General features: G+C 44.0%; 1 protein-coding gene across 1 annotated transcript; it reads right to left on the bottom strand.

Annotated features, from left to right (window-relative positions):
- Positions 1-7,381: 7,381 nt before the first annotated feature.
- Positions 7,382-13,846, bottom strand: LOC138674443 (zona pellucida sperm-binding protein 4-like). The gene is made up of 12 exons (XM_069762285.1): positions 13,663-13,846; positions 12,158-12,279; positions 11,685-11,781; positions 10,866-11,018; positions 9,959-10,149; positions 9,748-9,842; positions 9,548-9,675; positions 9,114-9,303; positions 8,884-9,031; positions 8,181-8,259; positions 7,950-8,060; positions 7,382-7,521 (listed from the first exon to the last, which is right to left on the bottom strand). The coding sequence occupies exons 1-12, from the start codon at positions 13,844-13,846 to the stop codon at positions 7,382-7,384; spliced, it is 1,638 nt and encodes a 545-aa protein (XP_069618386.1).
- Between the last annotated feature and the right edge of the window lie 2,785 nt (positions 13,847-16,631).

The following is a 16,631-nucleotide window of genomic DNA, read 5'->3' as shown; positions in this document are numbered from 1 at the left end:
TGAAGAATCCGTATCCCGACGGATCCCCCAGGCCAATTTAGTACCAACTCCAAGGACCCCTCCCACCGCCACAACGAGAGGTACTTGAACACCTTAAGTACCTGAGGCCCCCCAAACTTGACCGCTATGGCCCTTTCAATACCGCTCTGCAAACCGAGAGCCCACAAATTGATGCCCACCGCATTCAAATGAACACCATCTCCCAGGAGAAATTCATCTCCCCCTTTTTCCAATTCAAAATGACGGATGAACAGACCACCGTTTCTAACGACAAAACTAGATATAGCCCAATTCACCTTAATTCTAGCTTTGTCGATCCTTTCCACAGATCTGGCGTGTCGCCAGCACCTCCTCGGGACGATATCTGACCACACAACTAACAAATCCCGGAAAGATACCCACAGCCTCAGCAGATCGTGTTTTATATCCCGGATCAATTCGCGGCAAGGGCGAACCCCCAAATCGTTGCCCCCCACGTGAAAAACTAAAATGTCAGGAGTTCTGTCCAACCTAATACCCTTGTGCACTTCTTGCATAACGCCACTCCAACACAAACTCCTAAAACCCAGCCACCAGATCACGGCCACGTCCCTTGAAAAACCGAGTTGACGTCCGTCCCGCCGAACATCCGCTCGCCTTGCGCCCCAATAGATGAAAGAGTGGCCGATGATCCAAACCAACATGAGGGTTCGACCTAGAAAATACAAACAACTTAAAATCCAAAACAATGACACGACAAAATACAGGCGTACGATAAAAACAAACGCAAGGCCTTCATGGTCTAACAAAGCTCTAGTAATGCCCAGACTCCCATCTCCCTATCCTCTGAATCACTTCAGGGGTCAATCCCCCCAGAGCCGCTTCAGTCGCGGCCCCAATACGAAATGAGTGCGACGCAAAACGAGAAGCGTCCAAACCCAACTCCGACAAAGCTTTTCGAAAAACAGCAACAAACTGAAATTTGGATAAAAAGGAACCATCCTCGTGACACAACAAAGGACCATCCAAAACCGGCCGCAGGCTAGTAAACGCCTGAAAACAACGAACAGGGCACATGAGCGAACCACTGACCGAGCCCAACTCAACCCGTTTACCTTTTCCCACCTGGTCAGTCTTAGACCGACGTATCCAGAAATGTAAACAACTCCCAATAAGCACCACAGAGCCCCCCTCGCCTAAACGTGATGGGAGACACCAACTCCCCAACCCTTAAGGCCCCAAAAAACGCCAGGGAAAAGGCTAAACAAAAGAGAGCCATCTCAAAATTGGATAAACAAATGTCCCTCAAACGCATGCCCACCTGCTCCAACACACCAAAAGAGACTGGGCGCCGAAGATCACCTCGCCCCGCCTTTCTACGAAAACCTTTTATCGCCTGCTGTACCAAAAACAACTTCGTCAAATCCTGCAATCCTCGAAGCTGAAAACCGAAAGCCAAAGCCGCCCGAACTCTATCAACCTTTGAAGCCGACCACCCTTCTTCCGCGCCGCGTCTTAACCACAACAACAAAGCGCCCAGTTGATCCTCGCCCCCGTTAGTAGCCCCACAGGACGCCATCCAAGATTCCCAATCACACCATACCGACCGATACGCCGACCACGTGCTGGGCACCAAAGACGCGCGAATCAAAGGTCCTGCAGCCTGGATACCACATTCCAAAGCTCAGGCAGGCAGTCCAGACCCGTCTCCTCCGCGTCGGGGGCCAGAGACCGAAACCGTTCCCACTGAAATCGAGACAAAGAGTCAGCCACAGAATTCTCCACTCCGGGTACATGAGTCGCCGTAATGTACACATTGATAGACATGCAGAACAACACCAACTGACGGAGAACCCTGATAACCGGAGGAGAAGAGGCCGTCAAACCGTTTATGACACACACAACCGCCATATTGTCACAATTAAAACGAACCCTCAGATTGCGCAAATCCTCCTTCCACAAGTAGACTGCAACCAGGATAGGAAAGATTTCCAACAAAGTGACGTTCTTCACCAACCCGGACGCGAACCACTCGTCCGGCCACCTAGTAGCACACCACCTGCCACCAAAAAAGGCGCCAAAACCAACGCCGCCTGAAGCATCAGTAAACAAGTCCAAATCAGCGTTGCCGACTACGTCCTCCATCAACAATGAACGGCCATTGTACCGTGCCAAAAAACTGTCCCACACCTCCAAATCAGCCTTATGCTCGCACCGGCCAGCCTATTTGAAAAAGCCCTCCCCATCGGGAGCAACTTAGCTGCAAAAAATGCTCCAAAAGAGAAAAACGGTAAAAACAGGGCGGGCAGGCGGGAACTCACTATTGGCCTCCAGAGTGGGAACTGGCCAACCCCACCCCCTACCTAGCCCTATAAACCCCCCCAATGCATACTATCCTCCTCCCCTAAAACATGTTCCCACCCCTTCTATCCTCCCTCTCCAAACCCCTGTCATGACGGCCTGCACGTACGCCGTCTGTGGGGGGGAGGGGACGGCTCGCTCCGGCCTGCTCTATCCCACCACGGCTCCTCCTTAGCTGCTTCAAATGCTAAAAGTTACATTTTTGCGCAACTGCAGCAACCACCGATCGACCAAACCGCTGCATGACCAACTCTATCCTCGCCTACTGTATCCTCACCCATCCCTTGTAGATTGTGAGCGTTCGCGGGCAGGGTCCTCACTCCTCCTGTACCAGTTATGACTTGTATTGTTTAAGATTATTGTACTTGTTTTTATTATGTATACCCCTCCTCACATGTAAAGCGCCATGGAATAAATGGCGCTATAACAATAAATAATAATAATAATAACTCCAAATTGTGCAAAAATGTTCTGACTTGCCCCTGTTTTCTGGCAAAAACACTTTGGGGTAAAAAATAAACTCTCCCAAAAAAACTTCTGGGAAAAAAAACTCTTCCAAACTGTTTTAGTGAACTCAAAAACTCCACAAAAAAAGCAGTTTCCACTAGAAAAAGATACCACAATTTTGCTCGGGGGGCAAAAGAGGAGCACCAAGAAACATAGCGGATTAGTAGCAGAAGCTGATGGCGGAGAATAAATGAATGCAGACAGCAGTGGAGACTAGGGTTGAGCGAAACGGATCGTTCATTTTCAAAAGTCGCCGACTTTTGGCAAAGTCGGGTTTCATGAAACCCGACCCGATCCCTGTGTGGGGTCGGCCATGCGGTACGCAACTTTTGCGCCAAAGTCGCGTTTCGTATGACGCGCTTGGTGCCATTTTTTCAGCCAATGAAGGAGCGTGGGCAGAGTGATGACATAGGTCTTAGGGGCGTGGACGCCTAGCGTCATCTTGTCGATTGTGCGCAGTAGCGATTTGCAATGTGTAACACCAGCTTTTCTCTTCAGGGACGGATGGGAGAGAGAGAGGGAGAGAGGGAGGGAGGGAGAGCGAGAGAGAGAAAAAAATAAAATAAAAAAATTCCCATTGACTTTGCATTGGGTTGACTATTTGGTCAGTTTTGGATGCAGATTTTTTTTGCACCTATTAGGTACCCTAGGCTACTTGCTTTTTTTTCTATTGCATGTTTTGTCTCTTTTTGGCACATCTTGCTTTTTTTGGTTATTTCACAGTATTTGACAAAACTTTATTGATACCTGTGCGGTTAATCTGTTGTTTTTGCAGTTTCTACAAATATACATTTTTTTGTTTTCCTTAAATCTGCTATATTGTTCCAGAGATAGCGGACTTTTCTTTCGCGCTAATTTTTATGGTATTTACCAAGGATCCTCTGAGGTGTGTTTTAAGCTGCTTTGCATTATTACACTGTAGGCACTGCCCCCTTGGAAAAGTCCATGTAAATTAGCACTAAAACATGTCTGATACCATACAGCAAAAAAAATAAAACTCAGGGGAGCAGTGGCAATTAAATAAGAGTCAAACGTGCCACTTTTGACCTGGAGATAGGTCCTCTTTAAACCGGAAACAGCAAAACAATAGGGGATAGCAGCCGGCACATATAAAATTAATAAAGTTTACAAAGGGCTCAATTCTACATTTTCTCGTTACAGTGCCAGAGTGTAAAGGAGCACAGGAGTCTGGTCTTGACCAAATGATGAACCCATGACTGTATGGGGAAGATCATCCATGGAAATCCTGTTTCCCAGAGGCTTGATGGTGCAGTGTATGTCAGATAAAGAAAAGGAGGCAGCAATAGTTAAAAGCAGGAACTGACAGCAGGCATGGTGGCTCAGTGATTAGCACTGTTACTTCAGGGTTCAGATCTCACCAAGGAGAATATGTGCAAGGAGTTTGTATGTGCTCCCAGTGTTTGCGTGGGTTTCTTCCGGGTTCTCCAGTTTCTTTCCAAATTCCAAAGACATAGTGATAGGGTTTAGTTTGTGAGCCCCAACGGAGACAGTGATGATGTCTGTTAAGCCCTGAGGAATATGATATAATTGTGAAAAGTACATGACATGGCTATGGATAAAATTGGCAGGAAGTGTCTCTGGCAGGGGCACACACTTGGGGATAGACAGCAACAGTAAATTCTAGAATTGCGATATTTAGAGACGGTTATGCACATTAATCGAAACGGTCTAATTCTTACGCAGTGTAAACTAAGGATACGTGCATACGGCACCTTTTAAACCCCGGCGTACCCACACTTTTCTTTAAATATTTTTATTTGCGTTTCAACATGAAGACTGAACATTGCAATTCTGTTCAATAAAAAAATAGTTGACTGTTAATAAGCTATCGTTAAACATTAGAATAAAGTATAACCAGCTTTAGGAGGCATTAATGTAAGCTCTTACACGAGGCAAATTATTGTGTGCTCCCTAGAGTAATGTAAAGAAGGGCAAGAAGAGAAAGAATGGGAACCAGCGCTCCAGGTGAGACCACATCTTCCACGACATTCTATTACCGACAATTCTAGTCTATCCTCAGCATAAAAAGTAAATGTTGATTTGTGGGAACACATGAATGTTTTTTTGCCAAAAATCTGATGACCCAATTCTTTTTCCCAAGCCCCAGTAAAGGATCATTGCAGGTGTCCCTTTGTATATACAGGATAGAAGTTTAGTGATTATTGGATGAACTCCGTGTGAAACCTTAAACTAGTCAGAGTTGTGAGAATTTATATGTAACCTGAGCTGGAAGTATTTGAGCCAGGATAGACGCACTCCTAAAGCTGCCAAGTTCTGTAAAGGAAGGCAGAGAGGCCGATCCCATGAGAATGGGTCTCAATCTAATCCTGGTGGAACAGTCCCAGATTAGAAGTGAGTCTGCACCTTAAGATTGGATCCATTAACAACCTACGTTATGAGATTAGGACTTGCTATGTTTTCAAAAAGTGTTGAGTATTGTGATTTTTTTTTTTTGATCAGCAGATTAGTACCCTCTTTATTTTTGGTAACACAGTATGTGGTAAGCCTCGATTTTACCTACACAAACTTTGCCGATAGTGTTGAGATGGGAGAACAGACTGGACTTTAAAGATGTTTTGGAAAAAGGTCCATTTTTTATCACATTAATTATGACCAAGCCAGGATAAAAGTTCAGGGAAGACAAGGCACCAAAACACCATGTTTTTTTTTTTTTTTTTTTTTTTTTTAATTGAAGTATTTGAGGGCTTGAAACAGTCCAAAAACATTGCCTGCCGTGTCTTCCTGTCATTTTAAACAGACCAACCAAAAAAATTTTTTTTACATATACCCGTCCTGAGCTTTGTTGAATTGGACCTAGTGGGAGGCCCAGCCAAGATCAGCAGAAGTTTCAGTTCCGCATATGAATCTCTTTGAATGACTAGCTATGATAAGGTTTTCAAGCTAGTGTTCGTTAGCTTTTTAATAATGGGGACATAAAGATGCAGACATGCAAGTTCCCTAGAATTTGCTTCCTTCAGAGGGAAAGTAGTTGTCAGTTCAGTGTCGAGTTGCTCATGGTCGACTATTCTAAGATAGAAGCCAACATTGCCAAATTCATCAAATCCCTTTATTCTAGAGGGAAGTGAGTATTGGGCTTGAAGCCTGTGTAAAGACTATAGTAACTCCACCAATATCTGATTTTTAGAGAATTCTACTGATAAGTGTTCCAACCATGCTTGTGAGATTTACAAAGGGTCAATAAGATTGTGTTGTCGATTGCGGTATGTGTATGTGTCGACTTGGTGCTATTATATTGATTAAATGTAATACAACATCAAGTTAGCAGTGTACGTGTCAAGGTCATTGGGATAATGGCCGGCACACTGCCATGTTGAAGTTGTGGTACAGTTGTTCAATAAAATGGCATAGGAGTCAGTGCATGCACGTCTTGCAATATCCAGCGCCATGGTCTTGAAGACACTGTCTGAATTTGCATACAGGGTCAATAAAATGGCTCTGGAGTCACCCATCCCAGCTTTTGGACAGATGAGCACATCCACCATTATATAAGATAGAAGCTGCCACTAAATGGAAGAAGCCTGAAGAAAGTGACGGTGTATTAAGTAAGGTGCCATTTTTCAGGCAGTCTTGGATTAGATTTATCAGAATGTCTGTAGTTTGGTCAAGCTGTCCAATTATGAGACTGTAGTTCTAGTTTTCACCATCTAATTAGCAGACCTTGCTACATTTGCCCCATGACCTCTAGCTAGGCAAGTTGCTCAATTCATAAAGCTGGTAAAAAAAAAAAGCCAGCCCACTTGGGTTAAGCGTTAAATTTATGATATCCCAGTACAGAAAGGAAGTGGCAAACTCCTAGTTGATTTGCTTTGAGCCACAAAAATTAACTTATTGTATCACTCCATTTAGTGTTTAATTTTTTATTACACTGTACTTACAACTGCTTATTTTGCCTTTCTACCTTAATTCATCTTTATTAGGTCTATGACATGTCATTACTGAAATCATCCTGTTTCTATATAGGCCTTCGATTCATCTAGTATGTTATGTCTCTTTGCTGCATGAGTCCTCTAAAACAAATCCAATGACAAAGGAAAAAAAAAAAACAAAAAAAAAATTGCATTTGTGACGACTCATGCAGGGAAGAGACTGTTTCTACGTAAAACTTGGAAGGATAAAATTAATGTAATTAGTCATGTGATGGACATCATGGAATAGAATGGGTATAAGGGCAAAAAGAGCAATTGTAAGTATATTGCACGATATAATTGAGAATAGCATTATATCAAGGTAACAACCTTAGATGTTATTGATCTTGAAACAATACTCCATATTTTGAGTTATGTCCTAAAATGCACAAGTCATTTAGACAAGCTTGTACACTTTGGGTGGTCGAGTGTGTACCAAAGCACATAAGAAGGTCTTGTCAGTTGCTTAGATAAACCAGAGACTAGTCAGACATGTTTGTAAGCTTATAGGGTAAGCATAAGACAGGAGACTAGAAATATGAAGTTGATTAATGACATGCAACAAGTTTCTGAAAAGTCTGCTTTATTCAAGGATTCAATGTGGACACAACACATTTATTGTGCCTTTTATACAGATAAATCCCCAGCAGATACACAGACAGGAGTATACCAACAGCAGCTGCTCCAGCTTGTAGCCAAGCCATGAGAACTTCAGAATCAAGACGGCCTATGAGAGGAAATATTATACATTGATTATTTGAGAGCAGACAGCCTATAGATGATGCAACCTGGACTAATAAGAGTCTCCTAATTTATTGAGACCTAGGATTGGTTTTTAAAGCCAAGGCTGGTCTTTGGCAACCTCAACTATCTTCTGATATCCATGATACAATGGTTTTAATCTCTGAGAGAAAAAAAGTCAAATATTTGGGACATTTAAAGCCAAGTTTTTGGCATAGACAACTTTATGAGTTGGGGCCTTAGCATCTAAAGTTCTAAAGTTGCTAGGTTCCTTCACAATGAAGGTAGTCTTTTCGAGTTGGAGTACAGGGAGGTTGACACGTTACCAATGTCTAACCGATACACATGTCAGGCAATACCCTTTACATAGTTGTTAGGCTAATCTATTGCATCACGTGGTATGTAGCTCCTTACCTTCCTCCTCATGGAGCAACTTCTCCATTTCTGTTAGTTTAGTGTTGAACACAATCGGCCCATTGGAAGTCACTGTTTGAAGATCAGACCCCCATGTGTCAACCATTCTTTCTGCAAGACAAGTCTGAAAGTTAGGCCCACAAGATGTGCAGAACATCAAATAACAGATTCCAGAAGATGAGGCCCATCAATACCAAGACAGTAGTTGAGTGTAACTCAGTTTCCACCTACTTTGTCTTCTGGCACAGTTGATGGAGCACGATTCTGTGGCAGATGGTACACACACTGACGCACTGCAGTGAAAGAACACCTGTAGGACCACAGAGAAGTTACCAACTGAGGTTTGTTACAGCTCAGACCTACTATATTCTACTGCATGGCAAGTCTCTTCTAATTATGTTGAGGATTGTTTGACTTGGGATTTAGCAGAAGATTTTTTTAAGCCCCATTTGACACTTCCTGCTGGAGTAGTAGACAAGGCCCAATATCAAAACAAGAGTGGGCAAATAACCTGTAGTATGTATACAACATGGTTTTTATATATGTATCTATATCTTGATTAAAGTCTTATCAGCAAGAGAGTCCCTGAAGTCATAGTAGGTCAGACCCTCAAAAGCTAAGCACACCACTGTGTCCAGTATGAAGCTCCTTAATTGGTGCAGATTTTAAGTGGTACACCCCCCCCCCCCATTACTTGCCATATGCCTAAGACAATGCCAAGGGGACCCACCAACCCTACTGTAACAGTGGCTGGAAGTCTGCCGCCCTTACAAGTCACCCAAGTAGGAGAGTCAGTGAACTTCTAGCTGCTCAATAAGGTGTCCTTTAGCTGGAAGGAAAGTGAAATTAGACCAGTCATGTGATTCTTGCAAGAATTTGCAATTTCCTTTACAGACCAGTGTGGCAGTGGACCATATACAAGCAAGACACTTACCAGTCCAGAAAGAGCAGTTTGGGTGTTTTCATCCACAAAGGTGAATGCGTTAACGATAAAGCGCTTGTAGTGTGTTGGAAAAGTCATGCTCTGTGAAGAGACTACAGGAACCAGCTCCGTCAGATAGTTGTCACCCTGAAAAGGGCAGCTGAGGAGGGAGAACACTATGCATTACATCATGGAAGTCCTCAACAGGACAAGGATTTTATCCTTAGTTGTTTAACCCCTACCTGTTAGACAAGATAGGCCACTGAGGACCGTCAGTAGGCACAGGAGAATTGGTGGCCCAACAGTCGTTCAACACCAGAACCAGGCTGGGATCAGTCCTCTGCAGAATCCGAACTTCTGTGTGCACAGGATCCCTTAAGACTCGTTCGATGGGATACTCTCGTTCAGTGTAGTATGAAGTATATTGCTGATCTGCAAGACATTGATGGGTGATTGCGTCTCATTAAAATAAGATCGTAAGATCCATCATCTGTCATGAAGCCAAAACTCATACAGTCTACAGACCCAAGGCTTGCATTCATTAACCAGCTGGGACAAGCCTTGTGCTAACCAAGTGGCATTTTTTGCAAGACTTCTGTGCACTACTCCACTTGTTCTGTAGTATTAATTGTTTGACACCATATCATGGGTTTAAGTATTAATAGAAAATGCTTACCTTTGGCTATTCTCATTTCCAAAAGAAGAGGACCAGAGGTGGACACAGGAAGAGGTGGTGGGAGAGTCAAAACTTCAACCTGCAGAGGTATGACCCCAGTATGTCCATAGTTGCAGCGTACGGTCACCCTGTATTAAAGATTATATTAGTAAAAGTCTACAGAAAATCTTATCCATTAGATTAGAGTTGTACTTAACTACCTCATGTTACTGTCTCTAGTGATAGAAGCCCTCTGCCAGGTGAGTACACGGTTGGTTGCCACAAAAGTGCGTTCATATACCAATGACTCGGCCACCTGTAAAACCAAATGGTACCAAGTTATAGAGGAGTATCAGTTGCTGCAGGTAGAGCAAGGCAGGCTTGACTTTTTTGCAGTTGATCGGATGAACTTCTAGTAAACTTTTTGCTCACCTGGTTTGCACCTCCACAGGAGAGGGGCAACTGGAACCCAATGAATGATGCAGTTGTGGCCACTCTCAGCTCTGGGCAGGAGGCAGAGTCCACATCCATAATGTAAACAGAGTCCAAAATTAAGGACGGTACAGTCAGGTCTTTTGAAATGGCAACCACCATCTTGTTTTCAGCATTGCAATAAGCAGTCACTGCATAGGAAGTCAAGTGGTTAATATGGAAATAAGAATCATGGGCGAGACAAGAATTTTAGCCTTTCATATGTATGAAGTCATCAATACCTGGAAAGATGGTTGGCACTTACACAAGTAATGTGAAAAGCTGGAAGCTTAGCACAGTACTATTATTGGCCATAATTCTGTTTTGAGACCCAAGGCCAGTTAACCATTGAGATCATAAGACTGGATGATCCCATGGGGGCATGTGCGAAGCTAAGTGAGCTTGTGTCTTACGAGAATCCCATCAATGGTGTATCTCCAGCACACCACCATATTTGGAAGCCCAAAAATTTGCACAAGCCAGATTGACACTCCTCAACAACCAGTTTGGCTCCCTATTCGAGTGTTGGCTAAACTATTGATAATGGTCTACTGTAGGGCCCCTCCCCCAGCATTAGGGCAAGGCAGACTAGCCATTTGCCTAGAGCCCCCACTTCCTCAGCCAGTGGTGTGCTGCCAATAGCAGACCACATGGCTGCTCTGGTGCCTGCACTGGACCCCACATTCAACTGTATTAGCATTCTAGCATGGCCTTAACATGAAACGTTGATAACACCTAATTGTTTAAGCAACACTGCAGTCCCATGCAAGATATACCAGACACCACGGCCGTCATGTCAAACTCAGCTTTGCTATATCAGGACCATGTCGATGTAGCATTATAATGGACTATGTGCAGTTAAACTTACGCTTTTTCCCATAGTAGCAGCGCAGCCGTTCATACTGAGAAAAGCAGCATCCGAGTCCTTCACAGAGATCTCTAGAGACGGAGTCATTGGCGCACGGCAGACGGTCGGCTGGCTGAACTGAAGCACAGTCACCTGGGCTTGGAGCATCCATAGCTATAGGGAAGAGAAGGCCAGAAGAGTTACTGGATCACTAATGATTTACTTGGCCTTTTAGTCCAAGACTGAGTTCATAGTGTTCCTCGGAGAATGGCTTAAGCCCAAGAAATGGGCAGTAAGATTTAGTCAAGACTAGTAGGTCTATACTGCCAAGAGTGATGCACACCAACTGACTACAGTGGTGCAGACAATGCCCTGCCATCTAGAGCATATGCTCATTTTTTTGTTGGGGGGGGGGAAATGGGATCGTCAGATCCTACACAGAAGTGTAAAAAGTCACGATGGTAGGCCACAGCTTGTTAAATTTCCGCTGGTGTCCAAGTTTTAAAAAGAAGCTGGGATTGGGGGGCACAAAGCATCTGTCATCCATGCACAATAAGTGAAGTTGCACGAAATGCTGACTTGGTACAGTACTTTTCCATGGTATTTAACCTTGGGGGAGTTAGAGAATGAGTGGACATTTCCTAGCAGGGATTACTTAAGAGATATGGTGGATAGGAGGAAAGACCTCAAGAAGGTGCATTGAGTTGCTTGGCCATGACAAGGGTATATTAAACGTTTGTGCTTCATTTGAATAGCCATTGGACCATGACAAACCCCATTTATAAAGGAAAGCAGCAACAAGTCACTGGATTTAAGTCCTGTAACACCATAGACATTTACCTAGGAGAATGGGGCACATCAGGTCCTTCTTGTGATACTGGGATTTTCCATCCTGGAAAACCTCTTCTAGAGTGATGGTCATTACATAGTTGTCATTCTGCAATTAACAAGAGTAAAATAATTGCCTCATTACGCAAAAGGAAGGTAGATATTTGGTAGTCCTTCCATATAGATCAGTGTCCCCCAACTCCGGTCCTCAACAGGTCAGGTTTTCAGGATTTCTTTAGTATTGAACAGGTGATAATTACATCACCTGTGCAATACTAAGGAAATGCTGAAAACATGACCTGTTGGTGGCTCAAGGACCGGAGTTGGGGGAACACTGATAAAAGGTCTTGTCCTGGGTGGATAAGTCATCGGTTGCTGCTTATAAAGGTCTATGGAGGAGCTGGAAGCAAACAGCTCACTGAAGTCAATATCCAGTTATGGTTCTGCGGTCTACAAAATGTTCTCCGTTGCCTTTTTCAGCTTACCTCCTCTCGCACATAACAGCCACGAAATGTAGAGCCGAGCGCCATTGAGCCATCAGATTTCTGTCCAAGCCAGGTGCCACAAGTGGAGTCATTGTGAAAGTAATGAGACTTTCCATTCTTGTCTATAAGAAAGGCGAGCGATATATGACATTACTGGCATGCAACTACGAAGTTTTATCACCACATTTGTGTAAAGTTGTTGTCCAGGCCATTCTAAGGATCATTATACAAGGGAGAAATGCTTTACTGGGAACCCATCACCTTCAGAAGCAGCAGCTACAGGAAGAAAAGGGAAGAGTTATTCTCCCTGCAGCTGCTCGTTCCCTGGTCCCGCTTATTATACAATGAGCACACTGCAGTCACTACACAATGCTCTGCAGTGCCAGGGAAATATCAATCACTACACATTGTATCAGGAGCAGCTACATGGAGAGCTTAACCCTTTCAAGTACAGCTGATTTTTTTTATTTCTTCCTTCGAAGACCCAACTCTTATTTTTCACCAATATAGCTGTTAGGGTATGTGTACACGTTCAGGATTGCATCAGGATTTGGTCAGAATTTTGTGCAGGTAAAATCCTGACCAAATCTGCACCTGAGGTCACCTGCATTGTTTCTGCAATGTAAGGACATGCTGCGTTCTTAAAAGACGCACCGCATGTGCGTTTTTGCCGTATGCGTCTTAATGCATAGTGGAGACGGGATTTCATGAAATCCCCTCCACTATGCTGTAACATCTGGACACTGCAGCCCAACGCTGCATCAGAAAAGCAGCGTTTCCTGAACGTGGAAACATACCCTAAGAGGGCTTTTCTCTACAGGATAAGCTGTTAAAAAAAATATATATATATGGTTTTGCTTTTGTCACCATTTTTCTGAGACCCACACATAGCATTTTCACTTGAGATTTGGGGCAGGGATGGCTTAGTTTTCTGGGATCTGACAGTTTTGTTGAAACCATTTTTTTTTTTGGGGGGGGGGGGGTAAACAGGTTTACTGCAACAGTATTGCACTGAGGCAGAAAAAAAAAAACTCCATACAGTTGTGACATTTTAAGCTTATGCTATGCCAATTAGGGTAATTTTATATATCTGATGCAGCAATACTAAGCATGTTTTTTTTTAATGTATAGGAGGCAAAAGGGTAGAGATTTGAACTTTTTTTTTTTAAACTTGATCTTTACTGTATCTAGAGCTGCAATCATCCAATGACAATACACAGCACTACTATGTAGAGCAGAAATCAGTCCCTAGAGGACAAAACCAGTCTGACCTGGCAATCCCATCAGCTGTTACATGCACATGATCACTGGTTTACTCAGCCATCATGTGCCAAGAAAAAAACAAAAAACAAATCACCACACACCCTTATTCATGTCTCATCCATAGCAACCACATACAGAGCAAAAAAAAGTGAATGCTGCATTGTGATTATTACTATCAGCCCAGCTTCCTACAAACCACCATGACTTCTATGGGCAACATTACCACACATTATGGCACTTACCAATCACAGCCAAGGCAAATACTGCATCCCCAAGCAAGGAAGGGAGAGAAAACTCCATGGCATCAGCTCCACACTGCAGATGTGATGGCTCATCCCAATAGTCCTGCACTGCACCCACTGGTGACCCCAGACCAGAGGCCCACAGAGCAACTACAAGCCCAAACCACACTCTACACAAGCCCATCTTGTCAGCAGCTGCCTGTGTCACCATCCACCATAGTCCAGGGTTTTATACAATGTGAATAAACCAGAGCATCTCTGATAGGACAAGAGCTGAAGTGGGATCAGGTGCAGGGCGGACCCCCAATGTAATTAGTGACCTCTATGATCATCTTAACCCCTTCATAGTTTACACATGCAGCTGTAGTTTACATGAGACTATTTAAAAAAAAAAAAATATCAAAAGATGTCATCATTATAGCAAAGGATTCTTACAGTTAGAGCAGTAAACTATGGAATATCCTACCCCAAAAGGCAAGAATGGCAAGAATCTGAAAACTAATGGGATTTTGGCATTTTCCAACATGGCTATCTCCGTATGGCTGAGATGAGGCTGTGATAATACAAGAGATGGGCATAGGCGTGCAGATTTAAAATGCGCTGTGTAAAAACTTATTTTATTAGGTCGGGGATGCCCGGCAAGTTATGCTATGACACAAGTTATAGGACCAGAGATCGCCGGATACTGCTAGGGGGGTGATATTGTCACCAACAACACTGCACCTAGTGGGCCGCACCGCTCATTATTCAGTTACATTATGCTGCGATGAAGCATCCCCCCTGCGTATGGCGATCTTTAGCTAATACGCTAGGACCGGCTTCAGATGGCCTTTTTCCACATATGAGAGCTATCCATTTTTTTTTTTTTCACTGATTGCACTCATACCTATAAGGCCAGGTTCACACGGTCAGTATTTGGTCAGTCAGTTTTTTTACCTCAGTATGTGTAAGCCAAAACCAGGAGCGGGAAATAAATACAGAAGCGGTGACGTGTTTCTATTAGGCCGGGAACACACTTGCGAGAAACTCGCACGAGTCTCGCATCTCAATACCAGTCACTGCCGCTGGTACTCAGGACCGGAGTGTGCGACTGCATGTATTTCTATGCAGCGAGCGCTCTGCTCCCGAGTGTCGGCGGCAGTGCCGGGTATTGAGGTGCGCGACTCGTGGGAGTTTCATACTTTTCCTCTGATTGTTCCACGCCTGGTTTCGGCTTATACATACTGAGGTAAAACACTGACAAAATACTGAACATGGCCTATGGTCAGCGAAAAAATTGGAGAGCTCTGCACATTTGTGTGCTTGTCCATTTTTCACTGACTAATAGTCTAGTGAAATAGTATAGTAATATAATAATAATAATAGTCTAGCTAGAGAAACTTTTTTTTCCCTCAGTGAAAACAAATTATAAAATTGACCAAACTCTGACTCAAATCTGATGAAACTTGTTCCATTTTTCTCATACCTGAAAAACCTGACATCTTAATGAGCCCTAAGTTGGCACATAACAGGATTTTGGAGAAAACCATTCTGACATGTTTTAACAAAAAGCTTTTCTGTCAGACCTTATTCACACGTCAGTATTTTTGCATCAGTATTTCATCAGTATTTGTTTGCCAAAACCAGGTGATTCTCCATACACGAAACAGGTGTCAATCTTTCAATTAGGCTATGTTCACACATTGCGGTTTTTACCGCGGAACCGCGGCGATTTTGCAGCTGCGGGTCCGCAGCAGTTTCCATAGCGTTTACAGTAACATGTAAACCCTATGGAAACCGCAAACCGCTGTGCACATGCTGCGGGAAAAACCGCGCGGGAACGCAGCGGTTTACAACCCGCAGCATGTCACTTCTTTGTGCAGAATCGCAGCGATTCTGCACCCATAGGAATGCATTGATCCGCTTACTTCCCGCATGGGGCCGTGCACACCATGCGGGAAGTAAGCAGATAATGTGCGGGTGGTACCCGGGGTGGAGGAGAGGAGACTCTCCTCCAGGCCCCGGGAACCATATTTGTGTAGAATTAATAATAATAATAATCTTTATTTATATAGCGCCAACATATTCCGCAGCGCTTTACAGTTTAACAGTTTCAAACACAAAAGTCATAAGTAACAACGTTAACAATACAATAATTAAAGCAAAATAAGACGACCCTGCTCGTGAGAGCTTACAATCTACAATGAGGTGGGGGAGATACAAAGTACAGGTGTGTATTTACAATGATGTATTTACAATCATGGTCCAGCCATCTTCAGGGGTTGGGGAATAGATGGGGATAGTGAATGGGCTACACACACACAAACATAACATAACTTTGATTAGGGAACGTGATAGGCCGCTCTGAACAAATGTGTTTTGAGCGAGCGCCTAAAACTATGCAAATTATGGATGGTCCTAATATCTTGGGGTAGAGCATTCCAGAGGATTGGCGCAGCACGGGAGAAGTCTTGGAGTCGGGAGTGGGAGGTACGGATTAGTGCAGAGGTTAGCCGAAAGTCATTTGCAGAGCGCAGTGGTCTGTTAGGCTGATAGACAGAAATGAGGGAGGAGATGTAAGGGGGTGCCGCACTGTGGAGAGCTTTGTGGGTGAGAACAAGTACTTTGAATTGTATCCTGTAATGAATGGGCAGCCAGTGTAACGACTGGCGAAGAGCGGACGCGTCCGAGTAACGATTAGCCAGATGGACTACCCTGGCTGCTGCATTAAGGATGGACTGGAGAGGGGAAAGTCGAGTGAGGGGGAGGCCAATTAATAGAGCATTACAGTAGTCCAGGCGGGAGTGGATCAGGGCGACCGTGAGGGTTTTAGCTGTCTCCATGGTGAGAAAAGGGCGGATTCTAGAGATGTTCTTTAGGTGTAAGCGGCACGAGCGGGCAAGAGATTGTATATGGGAGGTGAAGGAGAGATCGGAGTCAAACATAACACCCAGACAGCGCGCCTGCTGCCGGGGTGTTATTATGGTGCC

Source organism: Ranitomeya imitator, chromosome 4, assembly GCF_032444005.1.
Source record: "Ranitomeya imitator isolate aRanImi1 chromosome 4, aRanImi1.pri, whole genome shotgun sequence".
NCBI classification, from domain to species: Eukaryota; Metazoa; Chordata; class Amphibia; order Anura; family Dendrobatidae; genus Ranitomeya; species Ranitomeya imitator.
Note: the sequence above shows the minus strand (reverse complement) of the source record. Positions and strands in the feature narration are given on the sequence as shown.